This window comes from Pomacea canaliculata, linkage group LG1, assembly GCF_003073045.1.
Source record: "Pomacea canaliculata isolate SZHN2017 linkage group LG1, ASM307304v1, whole genome shotgun sequence".
Taxonomy (NCBI): Eukaryota; Metazoa; Mollusca; class Gastropoda; order Architaenioglossa; family Ampullariidae; genus Pomacea; species Pomacea canaliculata.
This window is the reverse complement of record NC_037590.1, coordinates 32270723-32293715: the sequence shown is the minus strand read 5'-3', so window position 1 is coordinate 32293715 and position 22993 is coordinate 32270723. Positions and strand designations below refer to the sequence as shown.

Genomic DNA, 22993 nt, shown 5'->3' with positions numbered 1-22993 from the left:
CTCTCAGTTGACTTTTGCTGCTATCCCAGACTGCACTCTACCCGTTTCTGAGTCTGTCGTTTCGTTTACCCGCCTGCCTGTGTTCTGATCATTCTATGCTAATGTTATTATTTACATTTCTTAGGGCAAGCAGTGTACTCAACCAGCCAGTCACCCAGACTCCTTTTACTCAAACACCTTAAAGACACAGTTAGCCAGCTACTTAATCATTCGGAATTTTCCATAATCCACCATATATCTCGTTTTAATATATCAGATATTATTCTCAGGTTGTAATATGTTTATAATATTGTGTGATTAACCGTTTACATGGTAGATTGTAAAGCCGTCTTAAGTTACCGCTTAGTTTTTTTTTTAAATTGAAATATGAAATGTTGAATGATATATATATATAGACATCAATATCTTTATCAGTTGTTTCATCATTTAAGTACATGAAATACTTCCTAATAGTTGTGTTATAGTTGTAAACTAGTATTGTCTTTGGGGATAACGCATGACGTCGATGAAGTGTGTGTGTGTGTGCGCGCGTGCGTGAGATTTGAGACGGAGCCAGTGAAATAATGAATTTATGCTCTCAACCCTCAACAATCACACACATCTTTACAAAAAATAAGTGTCCCCTCCTCTTTCACTTTCTCTCTCTCATACACACATGTGAGCGCGCACGTGCATACACGCATACAGAATTATGTTATTACCGTGAACAAGGACTTATTTAATTCTAGTATTATGTTTATTCCAAGTTCTGTTAGATTATTTCCCTTTCGTGATATTTAGCATGGTGTTACCTGTAACTAAGCAACACTTAGTTGTGTTGTCCTGCTGTTTTTTTTTAAAGTTTATTTGTCAATATTGTGCCTTTCGGTTGCTGTTTGATACCTAATGATATAAAGGGTTATTTCCTATGCAAAGAACGTTTTGAAATAATTTGTTCTTCTCATTCCCTCCTGTGTAATTGGTTTTCTGCATATTATTGTCCTCAAAATTTCATAGAATTTTTTAATAGAACAGTCAGAAGCATTACAACAAATATGATTCAACTCACCGTGTTTCTTCAATGCTATGGTTGTATCAAACATATGGGGAAAAATATTAGAAGGGCGAAAAGCATACTGCTTGACAGAAGGAAGGAAAGTGAAAGCCATAATTCAACAGGTAGCACGCAGACTCGTATCTCCCTTGCGACACCGGAAAAGGTTTTTTTTTCAGACGGCAGCAGCTTGAACAGGTGTTGAACTTCACTCAGTTGAATTAGCTCTGACATCAGTTGGCTGTGATTGCACTGATTTGACCAAGTTATTATTTTTAATTTTTCGTGAAGAACCAAGGACAAAGCGCTTTCGAACATATGTGTGGGATTACAGTTTTGTTGCTGTTTTCGTTGAAGTTTTTTTTTCTTCTAAATTTTCTCATTTCTCTCATTTTATTTCTCTGTCTCCTCTATCCCAAGTCTCATTCTCTATTGGTAAAGTACATCAGTCACGACAGTGTCCCCAACCTTCGCCTCGATTATACAAGGAATAATAGTAATCGTCAACTTCGAGTCGTCCATACTTTATAGAGGTGTCCTCGCGTAAGTTGCGCCTGCTTGCACCTAGCGCACCTTTAAGACATGCAAGGAGAAAACTGAGAACAGAACTTGATGCTGCTCTTCCAGTCTCAAAGTTGTACAGGATTTTTTTTTCTGGATTATTTCCCCACATTATCGCTTTTTTTTTTTTTTTTTTTTTTTTTTTTTTTTTTTTGTCGTTTAAACTTTCGTCGTGACTTCGTTGACTTTCAAATTTACAGACGATGTCAAGGTAGGATTTCTTTCCAAATGATCGGGTCACCAAGGGACATTGTCTCCCCTTGTCCAATCTTTTTCGACCAGACACACCATCATCGTACTCACCATCGTCGTACATCGTCAACATCGGCTGAGGCGAAAAAAAAAAGATTGAATGGTAATCTTTATTACTTACTGACAGTAATTAGACAACCTTAGAGAACTGAGGCTCCATACTTATAAATTATAGTCATAGCGGCATTAATATACAGGGCAATAGTTTGCTTGAGATTCTAGCTTAGGATTAATTTCACATAAGTTACAGTTCATCATTAGAACGACGCCAAAACGTGCGAATCGGAAACAGTAAGCTCTTTAGAATTTGTATCCTTAGAATATAGCAAAATATATTCTAAAATTATACAAGCAAATAAACAGCAATTCACAGTATGCACAGGACCAATCATGTATGAAATCTCGGATTAATACACATAATGACATGAATAATGATATTTTACGATCAGTGTCTACACAAGCGAAAGTCGCAAAGTCATTCTAACACAAGAAGAGGACAGTAGATCATCAAACAACATCCAATAGCTTAACAGCAAAAGTGTCAAACAAAAAAAGTACAATCTGGACACTAAACTTTGCCTGGTCACTTCTCTAGAGCGACTTTTTATTTGATAATGACAAAACTAGAAGGTTTGAAGGGTCATTTCGCTCATTCTATTTTTTCTCCCTCTTCTTCGTCTTACTCTTTATCGGTAGCTTAGTATTACTACATTTAGAATTTTTATACTGCATAACTCCTTTACACACCATAATTCTAATGCTACATAATTCTCTAAACCTACATAGCTTTGCTACATTACTTATCTTTACTTGTCTTGTCCTCCCCTACAAGAGTTTAACTTAGGTTATATATATAAAATAAGCCTTTATATTTTCACTATACAGTTCTCTTAGTTGATCGAGCATTGATTTCTAATTCTGAGGAATCGGTATTACAAGACTTTGAACGACTAAAGGAAACATTGTCTATTAATTCTATTTTTCACAATCATCGTTCTGTAACAGCTATAGGTAAAAGGGGACCAGGGGATACCTAACATTAGTACTAGCAGCAGGGTTTCTAGTAGTAACAGCAGTAGTAGTAAGAAAATGCCACAGATACATCATTCCATCACATCAGGCAATGTAAATCACTTTAATCTTGGTCAGTCGGCATATGGCCTCCAACTTCTTAACTCATCTTAAGAGTTTTTCATGTAGAGAATGATAACAAAGATTTTGGACTTCACGCAACCCATCATCGTAATGTTAGTGTTTAGGACTCTTGGTTAAAAGAAAAATAGTAAAAAAAAGGGGGGAAAGAAAGAAAGAAAGAAAGAAAAAAAAAAGAGAAACAAAAAAACAAACAAAAGACCACAAAGATGCCCCAGCCCATCACAGGCTATGGGAATGGCACTGTCAGGCAGATAAGACATGAGAAAATGTCACTTATTACAATTGTTTGTCCGACAAGCAGCATCAGAACAGTGTCATCTTTGACCAAACCGACTGTGATAGAAGCATCTTCAAACAGATGTTGGATCTTCAATGAAAGGGAAAGAAAGTAAAGAATTTCTCTGCTGAATTATGACCACTTTGAGCAAAAACACAGTCGGTCAGTAAAATTTAGCAAAAGTAAGCTGTGTAGGGTACAGATTTCCCTCCATTCAAAAATCTCTGAAAAGAGGGATTATAAACACCAAGGAAGACAACAGTTGTATAACTGAAATAATTTTTTTAGCATTTAAAAATTTTGGAGGAGAAATAGTTTTTAACTTTTTTAAAAATAAATGTCAGACAAAGTAATATTTTGAGAACAAATGGATTTCTGGTAAGACAATATGACATAGCGGCACAAACTATGTCCTTTAAATGCAAACTGTAGTTAAAATTCATCTCCATGCATCCACTAGCACTCAGGAACTCATTATCGAGTCTTTTGGTTTTTTTTAAAAGTCCTTCCACTTTGAAAAAAAAAAGAGAAGCAAATGCCAGGCACTAGAACCTTCTGCCAACATGTCTACAGGTAAATCAGACACAACAGTGCAGGCGCCTTACCACAAGAAGCCAAACATATAAGCAGATTAGAGTCGGCACTGTGTTCAAGACTTGTATCTGAGTTCACTGGTCAACATACCCGAGTGTTCATCATGAGCTGTACACTGTCAGGTATTACATGCCAAAGGACTACTTCTCTATGGTCATTCTATGAGTTTGAAAACTGCTTCAATAGTTCCTGAGAAGACACATCAACGCTTTCAAGCATAATACCTTCACGTGACTAAAACTATACATCAGAATCAACTCAATTTTTTCGGATACATAATGGTAAAAAAAAAAAAGAATTTTAACAATTGTACGCCAGATTATGTTAGAATTGTTTACTATTTAATAATAATATAAATATAGTATCCTTACTAGCCGTGAAAGAGACTTTTATTACAATTTATTTGGATGTATTCAAACAAATAGAACCGTTAAGTTGAATACGTCAGCGTTGTATGAGGTCGGGACTTGAAACCATCAGCTGTACATGTGGGGTACATGTACCAATGATTTTAGATTGTGACACATTTAATAAGATAGAACCGTGATTGTAAGCATTTAGCAAGGAAATGGACCTGTGGTAATAATTTATTACATGCGGATACTTCGTGTCGATATAAGGGTGTATCTATATGTCGTGTATCGCCTTCAGAAAGATACATAAAAAATATAGAAACATTATTAACCATTTCAGCAAATCGTCAGACCATGTACGTTTTGTTTTTGCTGATTTTATGTTTCAAAGAAGACCTATTGATGGAGTAAAGACAACTGAGCCTAAAGGAACAGTTCTTAACATTAAATTAGAGAGTAAAACGTATCTCCTGGGGCGACAGAAACCAACACAGAACTGTTGTTGTCCATGTACTCAGGTGCATTGGGGCTAGAAGCAGGTTGTCCTGTTCATTAAACACATAATGAGAAAGATATATTTAAAGGTAGATGGCGATGAGAAGTGTGCAACCGAAGGTAGAATGTCTCCAGAGGCAAACAGATTTTACCCAGCGACCAGACAGCAGCCAACACAGAGAAGGAGATTCTAGCATCCTGGTGTATGATGAGGACGCAGTGGGGCTCTGGTCTTCAGTGTGCATCCCATGAGACCAAGCGCCTTAAGCTAACATGTTGCACTGACTCCGTGACAGGAAGTGAGTCCTATTCACAGCCATGGATCCTTCGAGGAACATGGCATACATGTGCATGAAAACTGAATTTTCATTATTAGACTATGGTACGGAGATGATGGTCGTGTGCGTGTGTGTCTGCTAGTGTGTTTGATTGTATTACGAAAAGATGGACGGACTTCCGCACATGCATCTTCGCACGTACACCGTCAGTTGGTTGGCTGATCGTACGACTGGCTGGCTCAGTAATGACAGATAGAGTAGATAACCCTAGAAGGTTATTTCGTGCAGATAATAAAGGTGTATCTATACGGTGTGTGTCGCCATCAGAAAGATACATAAAATCATCCACTGTCACAGAGGTTAGTATAGACAATCTTCCTTTACCTCCCCAGCGCATCATACTGGGTTAAGGATACCCATGGACGATGATCTAGTTTTAGCATAAAAAGAAAAAAAAATACTAGCTAAGCTAAAATATCAGAAGAAACACAGTGAAGCCTGCACAAAACAGATGACTTGACTACAATGAGCATTGTAGCCACTACATCCATTGACATAGAGGGTTAAAGTCAAGTACAAACTGAAACTATTATGACTGGCATAGAGGGCTGATAGATGGGCGGGGTCACATCCTATTTCCCTCTTTTTACACCCAGATAGAGTTGATTTAACGGGGGTCAAACATGTGCACCTCATCCAGTGTTTTTCTTTGGATGAACCACTCACTTCAGGCAAAGTTCATCGTGTATATACATCGAACTGACGCTCCGTCCTGCTCACTTCACGCACAGTTATATCGTGTATATATACACCTAAGGTGAGTAGAAAGTGAGTGAATGAGTGCGTGCGTGCATGCCTGAGTGCGTGAGTAAGTAAAGTTCAACCACCTTTCATTCGAGCAGTCATGATCCACGTTGTCTTATACAACCGACTTCACTTTTGCAAAGTATGTCCGCATCCTTTCAACAACTTCTCAGCTGTTACAACCTAGCATCCGACTTTTTAAAAAAAAGAAATCAGAATCGTTGCTCAAACACAATCGACGACTGCTCTGACCTTTTGGTGTGTGAGAGCCTTTCTGACTGATGTCAGCAAGTATAGGCACAGACCTAAATAATATAACGTTCATTATATGTAAACACCATATTTGTACACTCCATTGTTGTTGTTTTGTTTTTGTTTTTTTTGTTTTTTTGAAATGACAAACATTTCTTTTTGGCTGCTAGAAACTAGTGTCAAAATGAGCAGCAGAACAGAAGCAGGAGGAGTTTGCAAAACGCTCTCAGTTTCTTTAGGAGACGTTGGTGACAAACAGAAAACAGTTCGCCGAATTGTGTCCATGGCAAAGGCACAGTGTCTGTCTTTTCACAAGTACCTGTTGACAGTATCCATTTAGGTGAGTGAACACAAAAGCAGCGAGCTTCTGTGACAGGTCCTATTGTCACGCTCATTGCTGACGTCACAGCATACATCATGATCACCACAACAACAAGAAAAAACAAAGTCACATCAAAGACTCGTATAGACACCCATCGTCCATGCTCTTCTAGATTATCTTATACATGATGGGACACGTGTCACACTCTTGGTGTCAAAGGTCATTAAGGACTAATTAGCAAGATCACTATGCCTCGTGTAAAGGGCAGATGCACGTAATAGTAACATAAACCCGACAGTTATGAAAACCATAGCTCATCATAAGATTAAGAGTCAAATGACAACAACCGTGTGGTCCATCCACGCAGCTCCGTTACATGCATATGTATTCTTCACAACAACTTCCGGGAACCAAGCTTGGCCCTTTAGCACGTTTTAGTCTCCAGTTCCCCCCATCAATGACACTATGGACAAAGGGGGAGCGGTGGTGGAAGGTTCAAACCTCAGCGTGGTCATGCATTTCAGAGCATGGTGTCTGTCTGATGGTGAGACCCAGTCCTCCTCACAAGCACCTGTGTATAGTCTTGACTGTCGTGCACGTCTCACACTGGACTTCACAGCACCACATGAAACGACACTTGCAGTTCTCTTTGACTGTGATCTGCTCCTTGGAGTGGCCGCGGTTGCAGCACAGCAGATCACAGCCACCGACGCCCATGGAATTTGGGTCGCACTCCCTACCTTTGGTCCCTAGGGACCCCACTTTGCGTTTGCGATTGCAGAAGTTCGGAGACTCCTCTGAGTATACCAGGTCCTCCTTGGAGGGAGGTTTGATTGTCTCCCCTTCTGGGAGCAGCTCCTTGGCGTCGTTGGAGATGATGACCTTGGCCGCGCCATCAAAGCGGGCCTTGAGGCGGTCGCCCACGTCCCGGAAAGCCGGCATCTTCATCCAGCAGGTCTTGAGAGTACAAGAGCCGGACAGGCCGTGACATTTACATTCCTGCCGCATGTACTTCTTCACCGCCTGCAGATATGCACACAACATAGCGAAAGGTTAACCATCTTATGCTTAGAAATAACATGCACTCTTCAAATAAGACCCATCATCTCCTCTCCCTTCCTGCATTCTAGTAAGGATACCCGTGAATCCATCTATTCGTTACTTAATTATAGATTTCATCATAATTCTTACCTATACTACCAAAAGTCTAAACAAAGTAAATATTTTGGGAAACCCTAACCTCAAAACAATGCTGAAGTTCTCTGGACCCAACTGCGGAGAAAATAAATAAATCTTAACCTCGCATCAAAGATGATAGGACCCATCTTTCATCCCTCCCCCGCGACGTTACCCTTCGTCCCTCTCCTCTGACTTTACCCCTCGTCTCTCCCTCGTGACGTTATCCCTAGTCCCTCCCCGTGACGTAACCCTTCGTCCATCCCCCGTGACGTTACCCTTCGTCCCGCCTCGTTGTTGTGCAGCTGGATCAGCGTGGTGACGTCAGCGCGTCCTCGTTTCTTGCGGCGCCTGGCATCCATGAACTCGCGCGACTTCTGGTACCCGAACTCCACGTTGTCGCCGCAGCCACCCCACTCCCACTCGCCGTCAGTGGACATGTCACGCGCGTGGTTCTGGCACGTGCACTGCAGCAGCCCGCCCAGGCTGCAGGCCTGCGTCACAGCGTACACCACGCCAGCAGCCGTGATGGCGTACAGGAAGGCGGACTCTCGCGTGTCTGGGAAACACACACAAGCAGCAGACACAGTTTATAAGGCTAGTCAGCGGTGGAGGGGAGGTGGGAGGAGGGGTAGGAGCAAGGGGGGTGGGGATAGAGTCTGTCAGAGACCACGATCTCGTGTGTATATGTAGCAGAAGGAAAGAATCCAGCTTGTGAGTAAAGTAAGCCGCATTGTGGGAGTCGGTCACAGCGCCACAGTTGGTGGTAGACAAAACATAAACTCAAGAACATAAACATACGAGAATAAACACGAGAACGCAAACTGAAGCGCAATTACATGAACATAAACACGAGAGAACACGCCAAAAGGACAAAAACACAAACAAAAACACATAATATAGAACACGAACCTTACAAACACAAACCTTACAAACACAAATAAAAAAAAGCATATAACACAAGAACACAAACTCAAACAACTGACTGATTGGATCCGTATCGAAGGGAAAGGTGAGAATCTACTCACCCACGCACGCACGCTAACACACACTCACACACTGACCCTCTCGTTTACTTTCTTTTACTCACAACGTTTGTAAAAAAAAAAATTTCTAATCTCTTAGAACTGTTCAGAAAGTTATAGAAGTTCAAAGATACTCAGACAAAGTTCAAAGGTATTCACTCCTCAAAAGTTCGGAGTTATTTTGGGCTGTTGTAAAGAAAACTAAAGAAAATCATACAATTAATGTATCACATAAATACTGTATCATATAAAGACTGTATCATATAAACAAACCATAACAGAATCTTTATAAAATCGAGACCAGAGTAAGCAGACTTTCGAAACACGGCGAACGGATTACGGAAGAGCTCCAAAGCAAACCCTGCCTTTGTGAAAAAAAATCTTTCTCCATCTAAGAAAACAATATGTAATATGTGTAAAGCAGTCGGTAGAGGGGATAGGATCAGAGAAACAAGTAAACAAACAAAAAGAATAGACAAACAAAGGATCCATGCCTGACACAGGTTCACCTTGTTTTCTGTTTGCCTTTGACTGCCTCTCAACACGAGAAGGTAGGTAGGCTTTGAGAACAAGACACATTGCCTGTGAAACGTGTGGATGTTTAGTTTTTAAATCTTCCCTGTCTTGTCTTGTCTGTCGACAACCTCTGTTTTTCAGCTTGACTGGTGCCGACTACTGTCAAAACATCCTCCATGTCTGACATGCTTGAAGGTTTAGTCTTTAGGGGAGTTTGTTTTGCTGTCCTATGCGATGGATTTAGTTCTAAAATACCACGAGGCCTCCTCGGGGAGCATCTCCTGGCACCCTCTTTATTATTAATAAAATAATAATTAATTGAATTTATAAAGCTCAACACCCCTCCCCACCTTCCCTCGTGGACACGAGGTCAGTCCGATACATATGAAAAACCACAAACAGTTCGGTTCGACAGTAAACAAAACAAAAATATAAGCGCTAACAGAAAAGGTGCATGGAGGAAAAGAGGCTATGGTAATCAAGAGAAAAATAAAAGAATATGTGAAGAAATATTAATTTTAGGTTTATGCTAGATACTTCCTAAAGAGATAGGTCTTGAGGCCTTTTGATATTCCCAATACTTTCAAAATGAGCATTCTTGAAAATTAAAATAATAGTTTGTACTTTACAAAGACACTAAAATCATTATCAATGGGGATTGCCTGTAATTTATTTTGAAAAAAAATAGTGCATTAAAAAAAAAATCATTAATTACAGTCAAAAAATTGTCAACGTATTCACTTCAAAACATATTTTCCAGAGTGTATTCTTCACCTTAATACAAAATGATTTTGGTGAGCTACACCCTTCCTGGAGCTAAGCTATTTGTAGCCATAAATTATCAGCTCTCAACCCCTCCTCTATCCTTCCCGGTGTACCCTCTTCCCCATCAGCACTTCGTTATTTCATTCTTTGCTTTTGTTTCCATAACAACGCTTGTCAACATTAAATTGTGACCGCAATACTAACCAAATTTGTGAAAGTATATCAACCTAAAGTCATCTTCAAAAGAGCATCACTATCATCAGCAACACTAACATCATCAACGAGGATATCAGATAAAAGTCAGATTCTAAATGAAGAAAGTACCTGCGTCTATAATGTTTCTGTCGGCATTAGTCTGTCTCTGTATGTATTTATATATGTATACAATAAAAAAAATCAGTCAAAGTTTCACATTTTAGAGGGCAGACACCATCAGCAATCCGCCCATTTCCTGAACAAAGCCTGCTTTTTTCAAAGCGGTGTTGGGGACGTATCTCTATTCAGGACGAGTGTGTACCCTGATCTTTAGTCAAGATGGGAATCGCTAAATATGCACGCTACTTGTTTAATGGCTTATAGACAAACATTTGCCATCAGGCCTTGCCCTGCATCTCGTATTGCACAGACGTACAACACAGGCCAGCTCTCTCCTCGGCAAACTTCAGAATTTTACTGGCAGCCCTTCTAACACTTTGAACGTCCGTTTCTTGTCTGCCTTGCGTGGTTGTCAAGCAAGTTTCACTTTTCAGTAAAAAGAAAAAAGAAAAAAAAGAAAGAGAGAAATATTCAGCTGCAGCACAGACACACACACATGTCTATGCATGCCCTTCCCTACCAAAAATAAAAGGAAAGCAGACGCACGTACAATGAAATTACAGGCAGCCCTCCCCTCTCTCCAGCCAAAAAGAGAGAAAAAAAATCAGACATATAATAAAGAGAATAAAGTGTATCTCTTGTGGATGGACTATGTAGCCAGCACAGTGATGAAAGGTGGCTACACTGAACAGAAGCAGGGTGGCTGAAAACCATCCACCGAGCGCTCTGGACCGAAGGTTCCACTGGAAACTATGATCGCGAAGGGGAGGTGGGCGCTATCCTTGGCGCCATCAAAGCTGAACCACAGAAAGCGAGACTTGTTCTTCTGCTCATACTTCCAGTTAATTTGAGGCGCGTTGACATCACAGGCAAATTAGAAAAATAACAGAGAACCTTGATCGTTCTTTGCTTTCATTTCTCACTCTCTTCTTTCCTTCTATCTATCTTTCTTTCTCACTCATGGTTAAGGAAATGACAAAATAAATCACTTTGAGCAAGCAAAAAAATAAAAAAAAACCTTTGCGCCATGTAATTTTGTGCAATTGTTAAAAAAATGCTTCCCAAGCCCCGTTGCAGAGTTCAAGATTTCATTCTCTATATTGTCATTAAAAAAAAAAAAACCGCTGAGCAACAGTCGTCGCTTTGTCAAAAGGACAATTTGCTTCGCTCGTACACTACAAGCTCTGTTGTGGTCAAGAACAGACATCCCCCTTACCTCTAGCATCTCATCGGACATTCTACATCATCATTTCAGGGTCTTTTGTTTCGCACTTTAAATACCAACTGTTTGTCACGAACATTTTATGTTCTGCACACTAAAAAGCCCCCCGCCGTTAACGACAAGGATGTTTCCTGCAGCTTACACCACCTCCTCCTCCACATGTTCTTTCTGCACGTGAGTCTTCAGCGCGAGACCCTTTGCGCGTGTGTCGGCGCCTACATACCCCATCCCGCTCTCCCCACCCCCGGCTAATGATACAGCTGCAGGAAGAGATGAGGCCTTGTGAAAGAAGGGAACCCAGTGCAGAGGGAGGGGTGTCTGGAGGAAAGCCAAGGTGGTGGCTTCCTTTACTGTCTGGATGGCCTGGGCAGTGTACCCTCATGTCTCGCACTCTCCAGTCTCGGGTACATAGAAAAACACCCAGAAAAAATGAGCTCATAATATATAAAAAGCTTAGAAAAAAAAGTTACACTGTGTCACTTCCACAGCCTGTTACAACAGAGAATAAGTGCGTCATGCTTTTTTAAACTGTATCTCATACATGGGAGAAAGAGAAAGATGGAATTCAGTACAGCAGGACCTTTGATTGTAACGAGTTTAAAGATGACTTATAAACACAAAGGTCACAAAGGAAGATGTTGCTGGTAGCAACTGACTTTGTTAGTGGAATTTTTAAAATGTAATTTGTAATGCTGATACCCAACCGCCAGGGCATATAACAAAAGAAGAAAAGTGGCTCAGACACAAAATTAAATCCATGAATGCATGAAATTGCTATACAGAGTTCAATAATGCACACAAAATTCCACTCAAATTAACAAGAAAAGACTAACAAAGAAAGAGCTAATCTTCTCTAGCCAGTTAGGCGAAGGGACATCACTCTCATCCCAAAGTCGTGGGCAGTGGAGATCGAGGACTTTTGACAAAAAAAGAAATTTATCAAAAGTTACTAAGTAACAAATTTATTGTGAGTCTAGTGGCCCATAAACCTGAAATTGAGAGAATAACAAACGAGTGGCAATATCAACAGTCTTGTTTTTGGTATATTCTCCATAAATACTTTCTTTCCTTTCAGTCCACTCTCGGGCTCTGCGAAAAACCAACCGAATTTTTGTTTTCTCTTAAAGATTGCTTTAGAAATAGCCATGTGAGAACACCCAATTTAATGACTAAACAGACAATTTTGTTTAAGAAATGACAGGAATCGAACAGCCTTATCCCGACCATTAAGCATCGTAAAGATTATTCGTCACCGAACTCTGTTCTGTTCGATTAGATGTCTTCCTCTCGCTTAATAAACTTTAAATGACAAAGAAACTTAGATACTAGCACGTGTACCTCCCAACGTTCAACACCTGCACACAGCTGGAAAGGTGTGCGAAAGATAAAGCAAGTTGTCTAAATACGAAATAAAAAAAATAAATATCAAGATTGGGTGTGGACACGTCTACTACACGCATGTTAAAATGTTTTATAACGCAGGTAGGAGAAGGTTAAGCGGGAACTAAAAAGTAAATGTCGCAAAGATTTTGTCAGGTGTGCAGGAAGGCAACTGGTCACCGACTGCAGCTCGACAGACAGCTCCAGATGTTTATGCCAAACTACTTACACGCCGCGCCTTCTCGCGGACAAAACCACAGAAGCCACGCCCACCGAGGGACAAAGTCGAGCCAAAAAGGGAGGAGTCACCGCCCAATCGATTCGGCGGGGCAAGGTCACATGACCTGCTACTGACAACCGGTGGCCGCTCGAATGGGACACACGGGGGGTGGCAGGTGGGTAGGGGTTTTTATCTAGGGACGGAGGGTGGAAAGGAGCGTGGTCTCGCCTCCCTATCCCCATCCCCACATCCCCCCGACATCCTCCGACCCGCGCCAGACCGCAGCAGGACTGTCTACACTTGACATGAGCGCTATAAATAGCAGGATGGCGGGCGAGGGGCGAGCCGGTCCAACATTGCGGACAATTATGTCTCTTGCCGCCCGAGCGTGTACGGTGTCTGACATGCGAGCTGTGATAGGTGTTTAGGGCGGATCTTCCACAATCCATTCACACCTCGGAGAGACACGCCATAAACCGTTGGCTCGCGTGGAGAAGGTGGGGAAATCGTGCTTCACAAGAAGACGCGAGTCACGGAGAGAAAGAGAGAGTTTGGGGGGAAAGAGGATGTTGTAAGAGAGAAAGACAAGATGTGGAGGGAAACTGATAGTTGGGGGGATAGGGGGATGGGAACGGAGGATGTGGGATGGGGAGTTGGAGGTTTAGTCTGGCACACAGGATCGAATCTTTTACAAAAGTCGTGTAAGAAGAATAACAGACGAATGCTTTCGATTTGGGGTTTGGTTGGGTAAAAGCAGATCGGTGTTTCCTAATTAAGGGGTATCTCTCACTCGAAACAAACCACTTGGCAGATGTACCCAGTTATGCTGTCGTTTCAATGAAGAAAGGGTGGAGATGGAGAAGATGGGTTGGGAGGGCGCTCCCTTTGCTAGACGAACTTGTTTCCAAACTCTCAGTAAACACATTCATGAAAGCAAATGGACACGGCGGGGAAAAATGATTGAAGTTTAATCAGTAACGATCTTTTGCTAATTCCGTTAATGGATTACGAGCATTACTGATGATTTCACTCATAGAACGAGCTCTTTCTCTGTCTTCTACAAATCGTTTTCCTGTTCACTGTTTCCGATCCCTCTCTGCCAGTTTATGCGAAAGTAAAGAAAGACAGAAAGAAATGAATGACAGACAAAAAAAGAAAGGAAAAAAGGGAATAAATGAAAAGGACAAGAAAGTAGAGAAAGTTGAAACTAGCTGGACGATTACTTATTTTTAACTTGAGTTTTTAGGTAGAGTTGTGCCTACAACACTTAATGTCCTGCATGTGCATTTGTAGAAGTGGGTACATGGCCTTCGTGATACATCACATCATCGTGGTCTAGCTAGCAACAGAAAGAAGTAGTAAAGTGCATCCAAAATCAAGTCTGTCAGACAAAGCAGCAAACACACTAACGGCAAACAAAAAAATTATAACAAAACTGGCAAAAGTGCTCGACAACACAAAGAAGAAAAGCTACTGTTCCGCCTAAGACCCAGACACTGCAACCTCCAAACTCACTGCGTGTGGACTGGCATTAAAACCTCGGTCTTCTGCCGGCGTGAAGAAGCGAACCAAACACCACAACACTTTCTCAAATCCTGTCCACCAACAAGAACGACAAACACATCTGCCAGTAGATGTCAAGGCTATTAACATCAGCCTGTGAGCAGCATCTCGCTCGAATGACCGTCTTTACATTTTATTGTCCAGAATAAGTTAGTAAAAGTTTTAGCGAGAAAAAGGTAAGTTTTTTTCAAAGCCCCGACGCCATTTAAAAAGGTATAAAATATTTTAGAAAAATACTTTGAAAAACCAAAGCATCTCAACGAGGAGAAGAAAAGGGAAAAATAATCACTCATCGACTGCCGAGCTCTTTCGGTTGTACTCAAATGCCACGAGCGATGTTACATCTGGCGCAAAGCATAAACAGACTTTCTTCTGGAGTAAAACCACAAATGTTCACAGAATGCACTGAAGGATCATTTTTTTTTAAAGTTATGTTTATTAGTAGTCTGCTTTACATATCATTGGTATGACTGTATAACACAATTCATTTATGGGGGTTATTTATGGCCCTCGAATTCTTGTCATGTCGATGTTATTGGCAATGTTGGAATCAAGCCGATTGAAATCTGTAATTGGCGTGTGTGATATCAGTGTAGTGTTATCGGTGTGATACATGTGTGATAAGTATTGTGGTTCATGCGTAAGAGAACTGGTCTCTAAATGCATGCTAAAAAACGAGTACCCGGGTTTAGAAATTCACACACACACAATGCACGCCGAGCACATGCCCATTAGAGCGCAATACGCTTTTTTCAGTTGGTGCGAGGTCTTCTGTAATTTTATTTAATCACAGGTGAAATATATACATGACTATTTCTCATTGGAACTTTTTATTCTTTTTTTATCTCGTTCTCAACACAATCCTGTCCATGGAGAAATGTAAAGGGGTAGAAAGTACTAGAAGAGAGGACAGGGAGCAGAAGACATTTTAACACAAGAGATATGAGAGAGAGGACAGAAGCAGAAGAGGCAGGATAAAAAGAATGAGAATAAAAAGTCATTGGCATCAAAGATGTCACGTCACGTCACTCCTATAACCATTATGTTTACATATTCTACATGTTTACATGACATTGGGAGTCGTTCCGAAACGTCTGTGTAACGGTCACAACTTGGAATCTTTCTTTCTGCGCGAAGAGCTTCAGTAAGACAGCACGGTGAAGACACCTTGAAGCGAATATCAACGGCTCTACTTTGTTCTCTTCCTTGCGCCTTTCCACGCCAGAACCACAATGAGAGATGCTAGCAAGGATTCCTCTCCCTTTAATTTTGTTAGCCGGTGATGTCACTAGTGTACGTGACGTCACACCTAGATCAAAGCCGCACACGTCGACGAGTGCAGCGTGAGTTGGCAAAACTCTTCGACGAGAGAGAAACAACAGAATCTGTTGGCACGTCGCCTTCACCCTTGGAAAACGAACCGATTGCTGAGATGCTCATATCTTTTGGAGGCTGGGGCGAGGGCTGAGGTTGAGGCGGGGGAAAGGCAGGAGGGGCACAGTGGGTGGCGGCGCCTGCTGGTGGAGGTGATAGTCGTGCTGGAGGAGGAGGAGTGGCGGTGATGCTAAGTTTGTGTAATATGGGTATGTCCAAGCTAGTTCCCGCGTACTATCGTCTGTGTGTGTGTAAAACATTTTCATATGTCAGTACTTGCAATACATGCGCACATATATGCCCATGTGACTAGTCCTGCAGCCCTTTCTCTTGCCTATTTAATATGGAGGCTCTAGTATTGTACTGACATAGTGAGCGACAGTCTTTGTCCTAAGGACTATGATACTAAGCATTATTTGAATGTATAAACACAACCCCCCCCCAAAAAAAAAAAAAAAAACAACAAAAAAACACACAACAAAAAACAAACTGTTTCCTGTTCTATATTCGCTAACTGTTTTATTGTGAATTCAATTTTTCTTTTAGCGTGAGTTTCAAATGCTTCTAAGCATTTTTACTCATATCTTTGTGTGTGTGTGTGCATGTATTCAGCGGAACCTCCGGATAATGCGAGGTCTCTATAATGGCTGACAAGTGTGAACAGCCGAAGTGGTTTCAACGCACCCTACTTTCAGACAAAACAAAAAATGGGTTTCCCAAGCTGTGTAACTCAATGTTCAAATACGGTATTGAAATAAAGTGTTTTAACGCCAAGAAAATTACATTTTCATCTCTCCAACAGTACACAACCACATCCACAACACTTTCGTCTAGCCAGGAGAAGCGAGATGTGCTCATGGCGGGTAGACTGTTCATACAGCCGAAAATTGCTAACAGACATTCTGAGAGTATGTGGGGGAAATTTAAACTCAGCGTAGAAGAGATAAAATGACTCTACGGCAACGAGTTTACGAAACAGAGAAAGGAACGGCTATCCACTGCTACGTCACTGGTTTTCAGCAGGAAGTGACGTCAAGAGACTAGTGATTGGCCAGCATAGCTTTATCTTTAGTCTCGTTCTTCTCTCAAAAGAACGACACCACAAAACAAAAATATGTTACTTTTGTTAATGTATGCAAGCTTTAGTTCCTTTGAGAGATTTAATGAATTCTCTTGTTAACCGGGAAAGTGTACTTGACCGTTTGGCGAAGTCTGTTGTAGATGTGTATGTTAAGTTCACAGGAAACGAATGGTTTGAGGACAAACTGTTGGGATACTGGAAAGTTGGTCATCTTGCTCAGTCTAAACTTGTTTTTCAGCGGAATTTACGGCACTTCAAAGGTTTACCGCTTCGGTAGCTAAAGCTAAAAGATTAGATGACAGTAAAAGGAAGGCGTGGAAGATAAAAAGAAAGATCAGAGTGGGGGTAGAGAATGCTGATGAGAATGAGAAGAGGTTAAGAAGAACAAAAGGCATTTGACTGTTATCGAAATTACGAGCTGTAAAACTGACAATTCATGCGCCCTAGGCGCAAAGTACAAAATGCTGTTTAATGGGTAATCTAGGCAACTCCATATTTTGTCCACAGGAAGTACAACATTCTTATCATGTCCTCTTGAATACTGTTAATGAAGTCAGCGGCTATGTGTGTAGTTCTTGTTTCAGCATTCGTGATAGAATTCAGGAAGATGGCGATGAAGTGAGGGGTTGGGTGGGAAGAAGCTTCCTACACAACGGCAAACCAAGGCTCGGGTGGTTTATTTTGGGATCAAGGCTAGCACGGGGTGTCAGAGAGCAGTGCTGAAGACCTCCAGCTTCGCTCTAATAAAGTCGGAAAATATACAGCTAATAGTCTTCTTGCGCGCTGCTATGGAATACATGTTGCAGGACGAGCAAAACAACTCGGCAAAAGCATATTCCTGAACCCAAACGAAGCGATTAAAAGTTGAAAATGTTCCTGTTGGTTTTCGCCGACACCAAGAAAGACCATTTTCATGCAACAAGAGTTAAATTATCTCTCAGACCAAACGACAGCTGCTTCGCTTCGACTGAAAGCACGCCGTGTGTAAGAGGAGAGAGAGAGAAAGAAGACATCTTTCCTTCTTATCTACAATAGTAACAGGGTACGACATGTGATGTTAAAGATCAAGACCAAAAAAAAAAAAAAAAAGCAGTTTCATTGCATATAGACAACCGGGGCGCGGGTTGTTGGGGGGGATCGGGGTGCCGAAGTCAGGGGTCCCCCTTCTCCCCACCCCAGATGAACTAATCGCAGTAGTCAAGGTACAGTCTACTGCACTGGCACCGTCCAGACCCTTTTAATCATACCCTTCGCCGTAGATCGAACAATCAAAGGACGGGGAGGGAATGAACAGACATCTCCAATTTTGAACAAACGAGGGAAGAACTTCAGAAGGCAGGTCGGGAGAATTGCTTTTGCCCAGAGCTTTGTGATCTTCCGTCGCCGATGGATTGAAAAAATAAAAAAAATTCACGGAAGCCGTATTGCCCTCTTGCCGACCGCCCATTTTCAGACTTTCAAAGTGACCTAAGAATAATTATACTATTTAATTAAATCCAAAAATTGAGAAGCTTCTGATCGAGAAGCTTTTTTTGTTTTTTGTTTTTTGGTCTATTTTCTGCGCGGCGCAGCTGGGAACATGAAGGAGAATTGATCCGAAATGAAAGGAAGCGAATTATGCGTCCACTGTGTCTCGTAAGAGTCTAACCCACGTGGCATGGCCCTCTGCCACCGAGGTTTTCATGAGAAAAAGGCCGAAGAGAGAGGTTTTGCCTGACAGATGTGCGTTACAACAAAATGTTCGTCAAGCGTTAACAGAGGTAGTGCGTCAGAAGTTCGCGAGGAAGAGAAGGAAGACGACAAGTCAGATAAAAGTGGAGGATGTCGCCATTAATGATTCAACACAAATGATGGAGGGTTGGAGGAGAGCCGTTGTTACTGTTAAGAATTTTGGACCCAGGCACGAGACTTAAGGTGATGCACGACTTATGTATCTTGAAAGAATGCTTCTTCTCAATTTCTTTTCGGTTAATGAAAATTCAGTCTTTTCCGTTCTCTCTTTCCCCTGCTTAATCAAACCACACACACATATACACACATACACACACGCACGCGCGCACACACACTTTCTCGCTCGCTCTCTTCCCTGTTCGCTCACTCTCTCGTTCGCTCCTGCACCTGCATCGCACATGTTGAACACGTCACTGTAGCGTCAAGGCGAGCCGCTCTCCTCCCTTTGATGGGTCGGGGGTGGTAGGGGGAGGATGAACGTGCAAAAATACCACCATACGCGCTCCCTCTCGCGCATGTGCCGTGTCGTCACTTCCGCCGACAGGCATCGCCAAGCGGTGAGAGAAGTGCAAGGTCCTGCTTGCAGCGCCGAAACAATCGCTGTCTTCTCGTTTTATACTCCACTTTCCCTCGTTAATTAACACAATCACCTCTTGGGCATTATGGCCGCAAAAACACAATATCCGTCTCCAGATATACGCGGGTATCCCTAATTACCGTCAGTAAATGAAGTTTTCTCAGTTTTCAATAACTTTTCTTTTACATTTCATTTGCAGTATGAGAATAGCTCTTTAAGAAAATTGCATATATTAAAAGATACATGTATAGCCGTTTATTCTCATTTTCAGTTCTCCATGATGGACATAGAAATCATTAAGTGTTTGGCTAAATGCAAACAGACTTTATAAATTGTTTTCACTCCAGATAAGACTTTGCGTTTAATGTATGCCAGTGTTTTGCAGCTTTTTTTTTTTGTTTTGGTTTTATACCTTTTGTTGTTCTTTTTCAATAATTTTTTTCTCATTAAGACCTCGACGGACCGAGCGTAATAAACGTCTTTTCCTCTATTTGGTGAATAAAGGCAAACACTTCCTTCTCAGAATCTAAACTCCAAAAGTGAACCTATAAGGAAATCTGCTCTGAAGTTTGGAGGAGGATGAATCTGTGAGTCGGCTGATGCGCCTTTGTTGTAACAGGTAAGCTGGCGAGCTTGTGAAAGCCTTTCATGTGCACCGCAGCATACTTCCCCTTCATCTAGCTCTCTCCAGCCGCCCTCGAGGATGTTGTTTAACATGATTATGACCGTCTTGCAGCGGGTGCACATTATTGTGCACTTGATACCGAAAACACCCATGAAATCGTTCTACGATTAAGATGCTAGGCCCTCATTCTAGCGGGCGATGCTCAGCATGCATCTTAGATACCCGTCAGCTCTCCACTGATTTGGACCCATGCACCGTTTCCATGAATGTTTAACGAATGTAATTAAAATTAGAAAACAACAAACAAATATTTGTTGACATCAAAGATATTATATGACATCTTACTCGATTTTTGTTTTTAAACCCTGAGTTTCTGTCAAGATTTTCAAGTAGAAAAACCTTCTAGGATGAACCCAACGTTCACCGCAATCATCCAACATCTCCTCTTTTCTTACAAGAAAGTGCGAAAGCTGCAAGGCTTCACTCTGCTTCTTGAATCTTTCAAACGCCTTTTTTTTTCAAAGATAAGAAGAACCCAGTTTTAGAGGTCCCCGGAGACTTACTGACGGTTAACGAGGGACCGGAAAAGCACACCAAAGAGCTTTTACCGCGCCGACCTCTCCTCTCGCTGCTATCTTGAGTGGATCGTGACTTTTAACTTCTTTTTTGTAGATAAACTCTGCAAGACCAGAGAACTTGTGGAGCGAAAGAACTCCAGCCAGGACGCTCTTGAAGTGTACGGGAAAGCATGATCTGATTTTCCATCTGTCTTTCCAGACTAGCAGACTTCAAAAGACCGCCAGGCCCATAAATATGATCAGGACTGGCTCTGAAAGAGCTATAATGTACGGTACGGAATACCGGGGTTCCTGTATATGCCAGGGAACTCGCAGGCAGCTCTGATAATCTTTGGAGCCGGCTTTGAAGTGAAACAGGAGCCTGCAGAATCTCGGCTGGCGGCTGGCGAGGCAGCAAACTTCACAGAAGCTCTCCCCTTTGATCTGCTAATTAAATGACCCGCAGTTGCAGCATAGATTCTGGCAAAAATGGTCCATTTCTCTTGAGAAAAAAAAAAGAAGGAAAAACATCAAGGCGGGTTTGAAGGGGGGTCCCTTAGTGGGGTGGGGAGGGAGGTAAGGGGGCCATGTGTTGCTGTATTTCGACGACCAGGAAAACATTTGAGTTCATAGGACTGCTACTGCGAAGACGCAATGAGTAAGAGGGAGAAGAAAGCGAGTGAGAGAGGAAGAAATGGGTGAGTTTCTATTTTGTATCTCCCTTACTAACACATCCACCGCACGCTGCACACATGTCGAGAGTTGAGTTTAAGTTGAGAGTCCAGTTGCCATGGTTATTTTTTTTTTAAATCTCTGGGAAAAGGGATGAAATAGTCAAGTATACGGTTTGTACAAAAGCAGTACCGTCCAGCAATAAGGAGATTTTCTTCGAAGGCAATGTAGCAATGTGAGGACATATGTCTTCAGATACAGCTTTCTGACGATTGTATCGCCTTTTAAACAAAAAAATCCGAATAGTTTATGTGTAATCCAGTCTTTTAAAAAGGGAGGACAATTTATGTTGATATTGTAGGACCTGCGATTTCTTTGCTGATTGTAAGGATGGGTGAAAGTAATAACAAATACTTAGACTAGGCATGATGAAAATGCGAAATTGCAAACAGGACCCGTCTTCGGATGAAGTTACAAAGCTGTCCCACTGAAGTTAGGATAGGTACATAAATTATGAGAACCTAGAAGGGAAACCAAAAGACCAAATATTACAAACAAAATGTATTGTTATATTGCCTTATCTTCGTATTTGAAGCTTTGGATGTACAAGCATCATGTTACAAACGTTAATATTAAACTGTTAGAAGGAGCGTTGCAACTATTTTTAGCACGCTGCTTCAGCTGTTAGCAGAGCAGCCGCCATGTTTGTCTGATATGAACTCGTTCTGAGTCTCAGCTGCAATATTTAAAGAGCTTAAAACCATGTTGTCAGGAACGCAGCTGAAAAATTTCATACCATCTTTAACTCAAACACAACTCTCTACTGTATCGTGATGCTAAAAAAAAAAAAAAATAATAATCTGCGTGGGTGGGTTTTGCGAATTTAAAAACTTTCACCACTGCGTCTGCGCGACCTTTGACCAAATAGCGTTGCATAGCATTCCAAGGAATTCTGAAGTGATTAAACGCGCACGCGCACACACACACACACAGCCGTGTCTGGTTTTCAGATAATTTGCTGCGTGTTCCACGAAAAAAAAACCGTTTCAGTCGTTGGCTAAGATGCACGCAAGATTTAGTAGCCTTTCATAGTGCAGTTAGACTGGCTGAGTAAGGTGGAAGGTCAGATGAGGTTGCGTCTGAGGTATTTGACGTTACAGCCCCCGGAAGTAGGTTCGGGGCGGTAATGAAGCGTCGCTCAACTTTTGAGTCAGGGGAGATAACGTAATTAGCTTGCGTCGAAAATATAAATAGACATGTGTGCGTGAAACTGCCTGCACACGCATCACCTTGCCGCTCCTCCACGTCCTCTTGAATCTTCATCTCTAATCCGCTCCCCTCAACTATTTTTATTTCTTTCTTTACTCTCTCTCATATGGAGAGAGTTTAACTAGTTACTAAATGTTTTTGTTATATGGCAAGATCCTTTGTAGAACAAAGAATTACTTAGGACAAAAAAAAATAAAAAATAAAAAATAAATAAATAAATGAAAAACAATAAACTTCAAACCATGTTTATGTCTTCTTTCTCTCTCTCTCTCTCACACACAAAGCACACACACGCGCACGCACATGCAAAGAGTTCGTAGACCCCATTTAACAAATTAAAAAACTTTGATGATTTTTCTCAAACAACACCAAAGTGTTGTATGTCTTTAGACAAGTCTGTCTACTGCATTAGCGCTACTAGTAAACCTTTGGCTACTTGATTCAAATCGAAATATCTAGTTTTGCTAAGTAGACATGACCAAAGACACCAGTAGAATCAGATGGACAGTACTGAAGGTGTTAGGGATTTAAGTCCGACTTTGCCTATAA

General features: G+C 41.5%; 1 protein-coding gene across 1 annotated transcript in view; it reads right to left on the bottom strand.

Annotated features, from left to right (window-relative positions):
• Nucleotides 1–1942: 1942 nt before the first annotated feature.
• LOC112559562 (protein Wnt-6-like) overlaps nt 1943–22993 on the bottom strand; it is a 42510-nt gene continuing 21459 nt past the window's right edge. Inside the window, exons 3-4 of the mRNA XM_025230897.1 lie at nt 7831–8111; nt 1943–7399 (exon numbers count right to left, since the gene is read on the bottom strand). Coding sequence (XP_025086682.1) covers nt 6938–7399; nt 7831–8111 — 743 coding nt within the window. The 3' untranslated portion in view covers nt 1943–6937. The remainder of the gene's footprint in view (nt 7400–7830; nt 8112–22993) is intronic.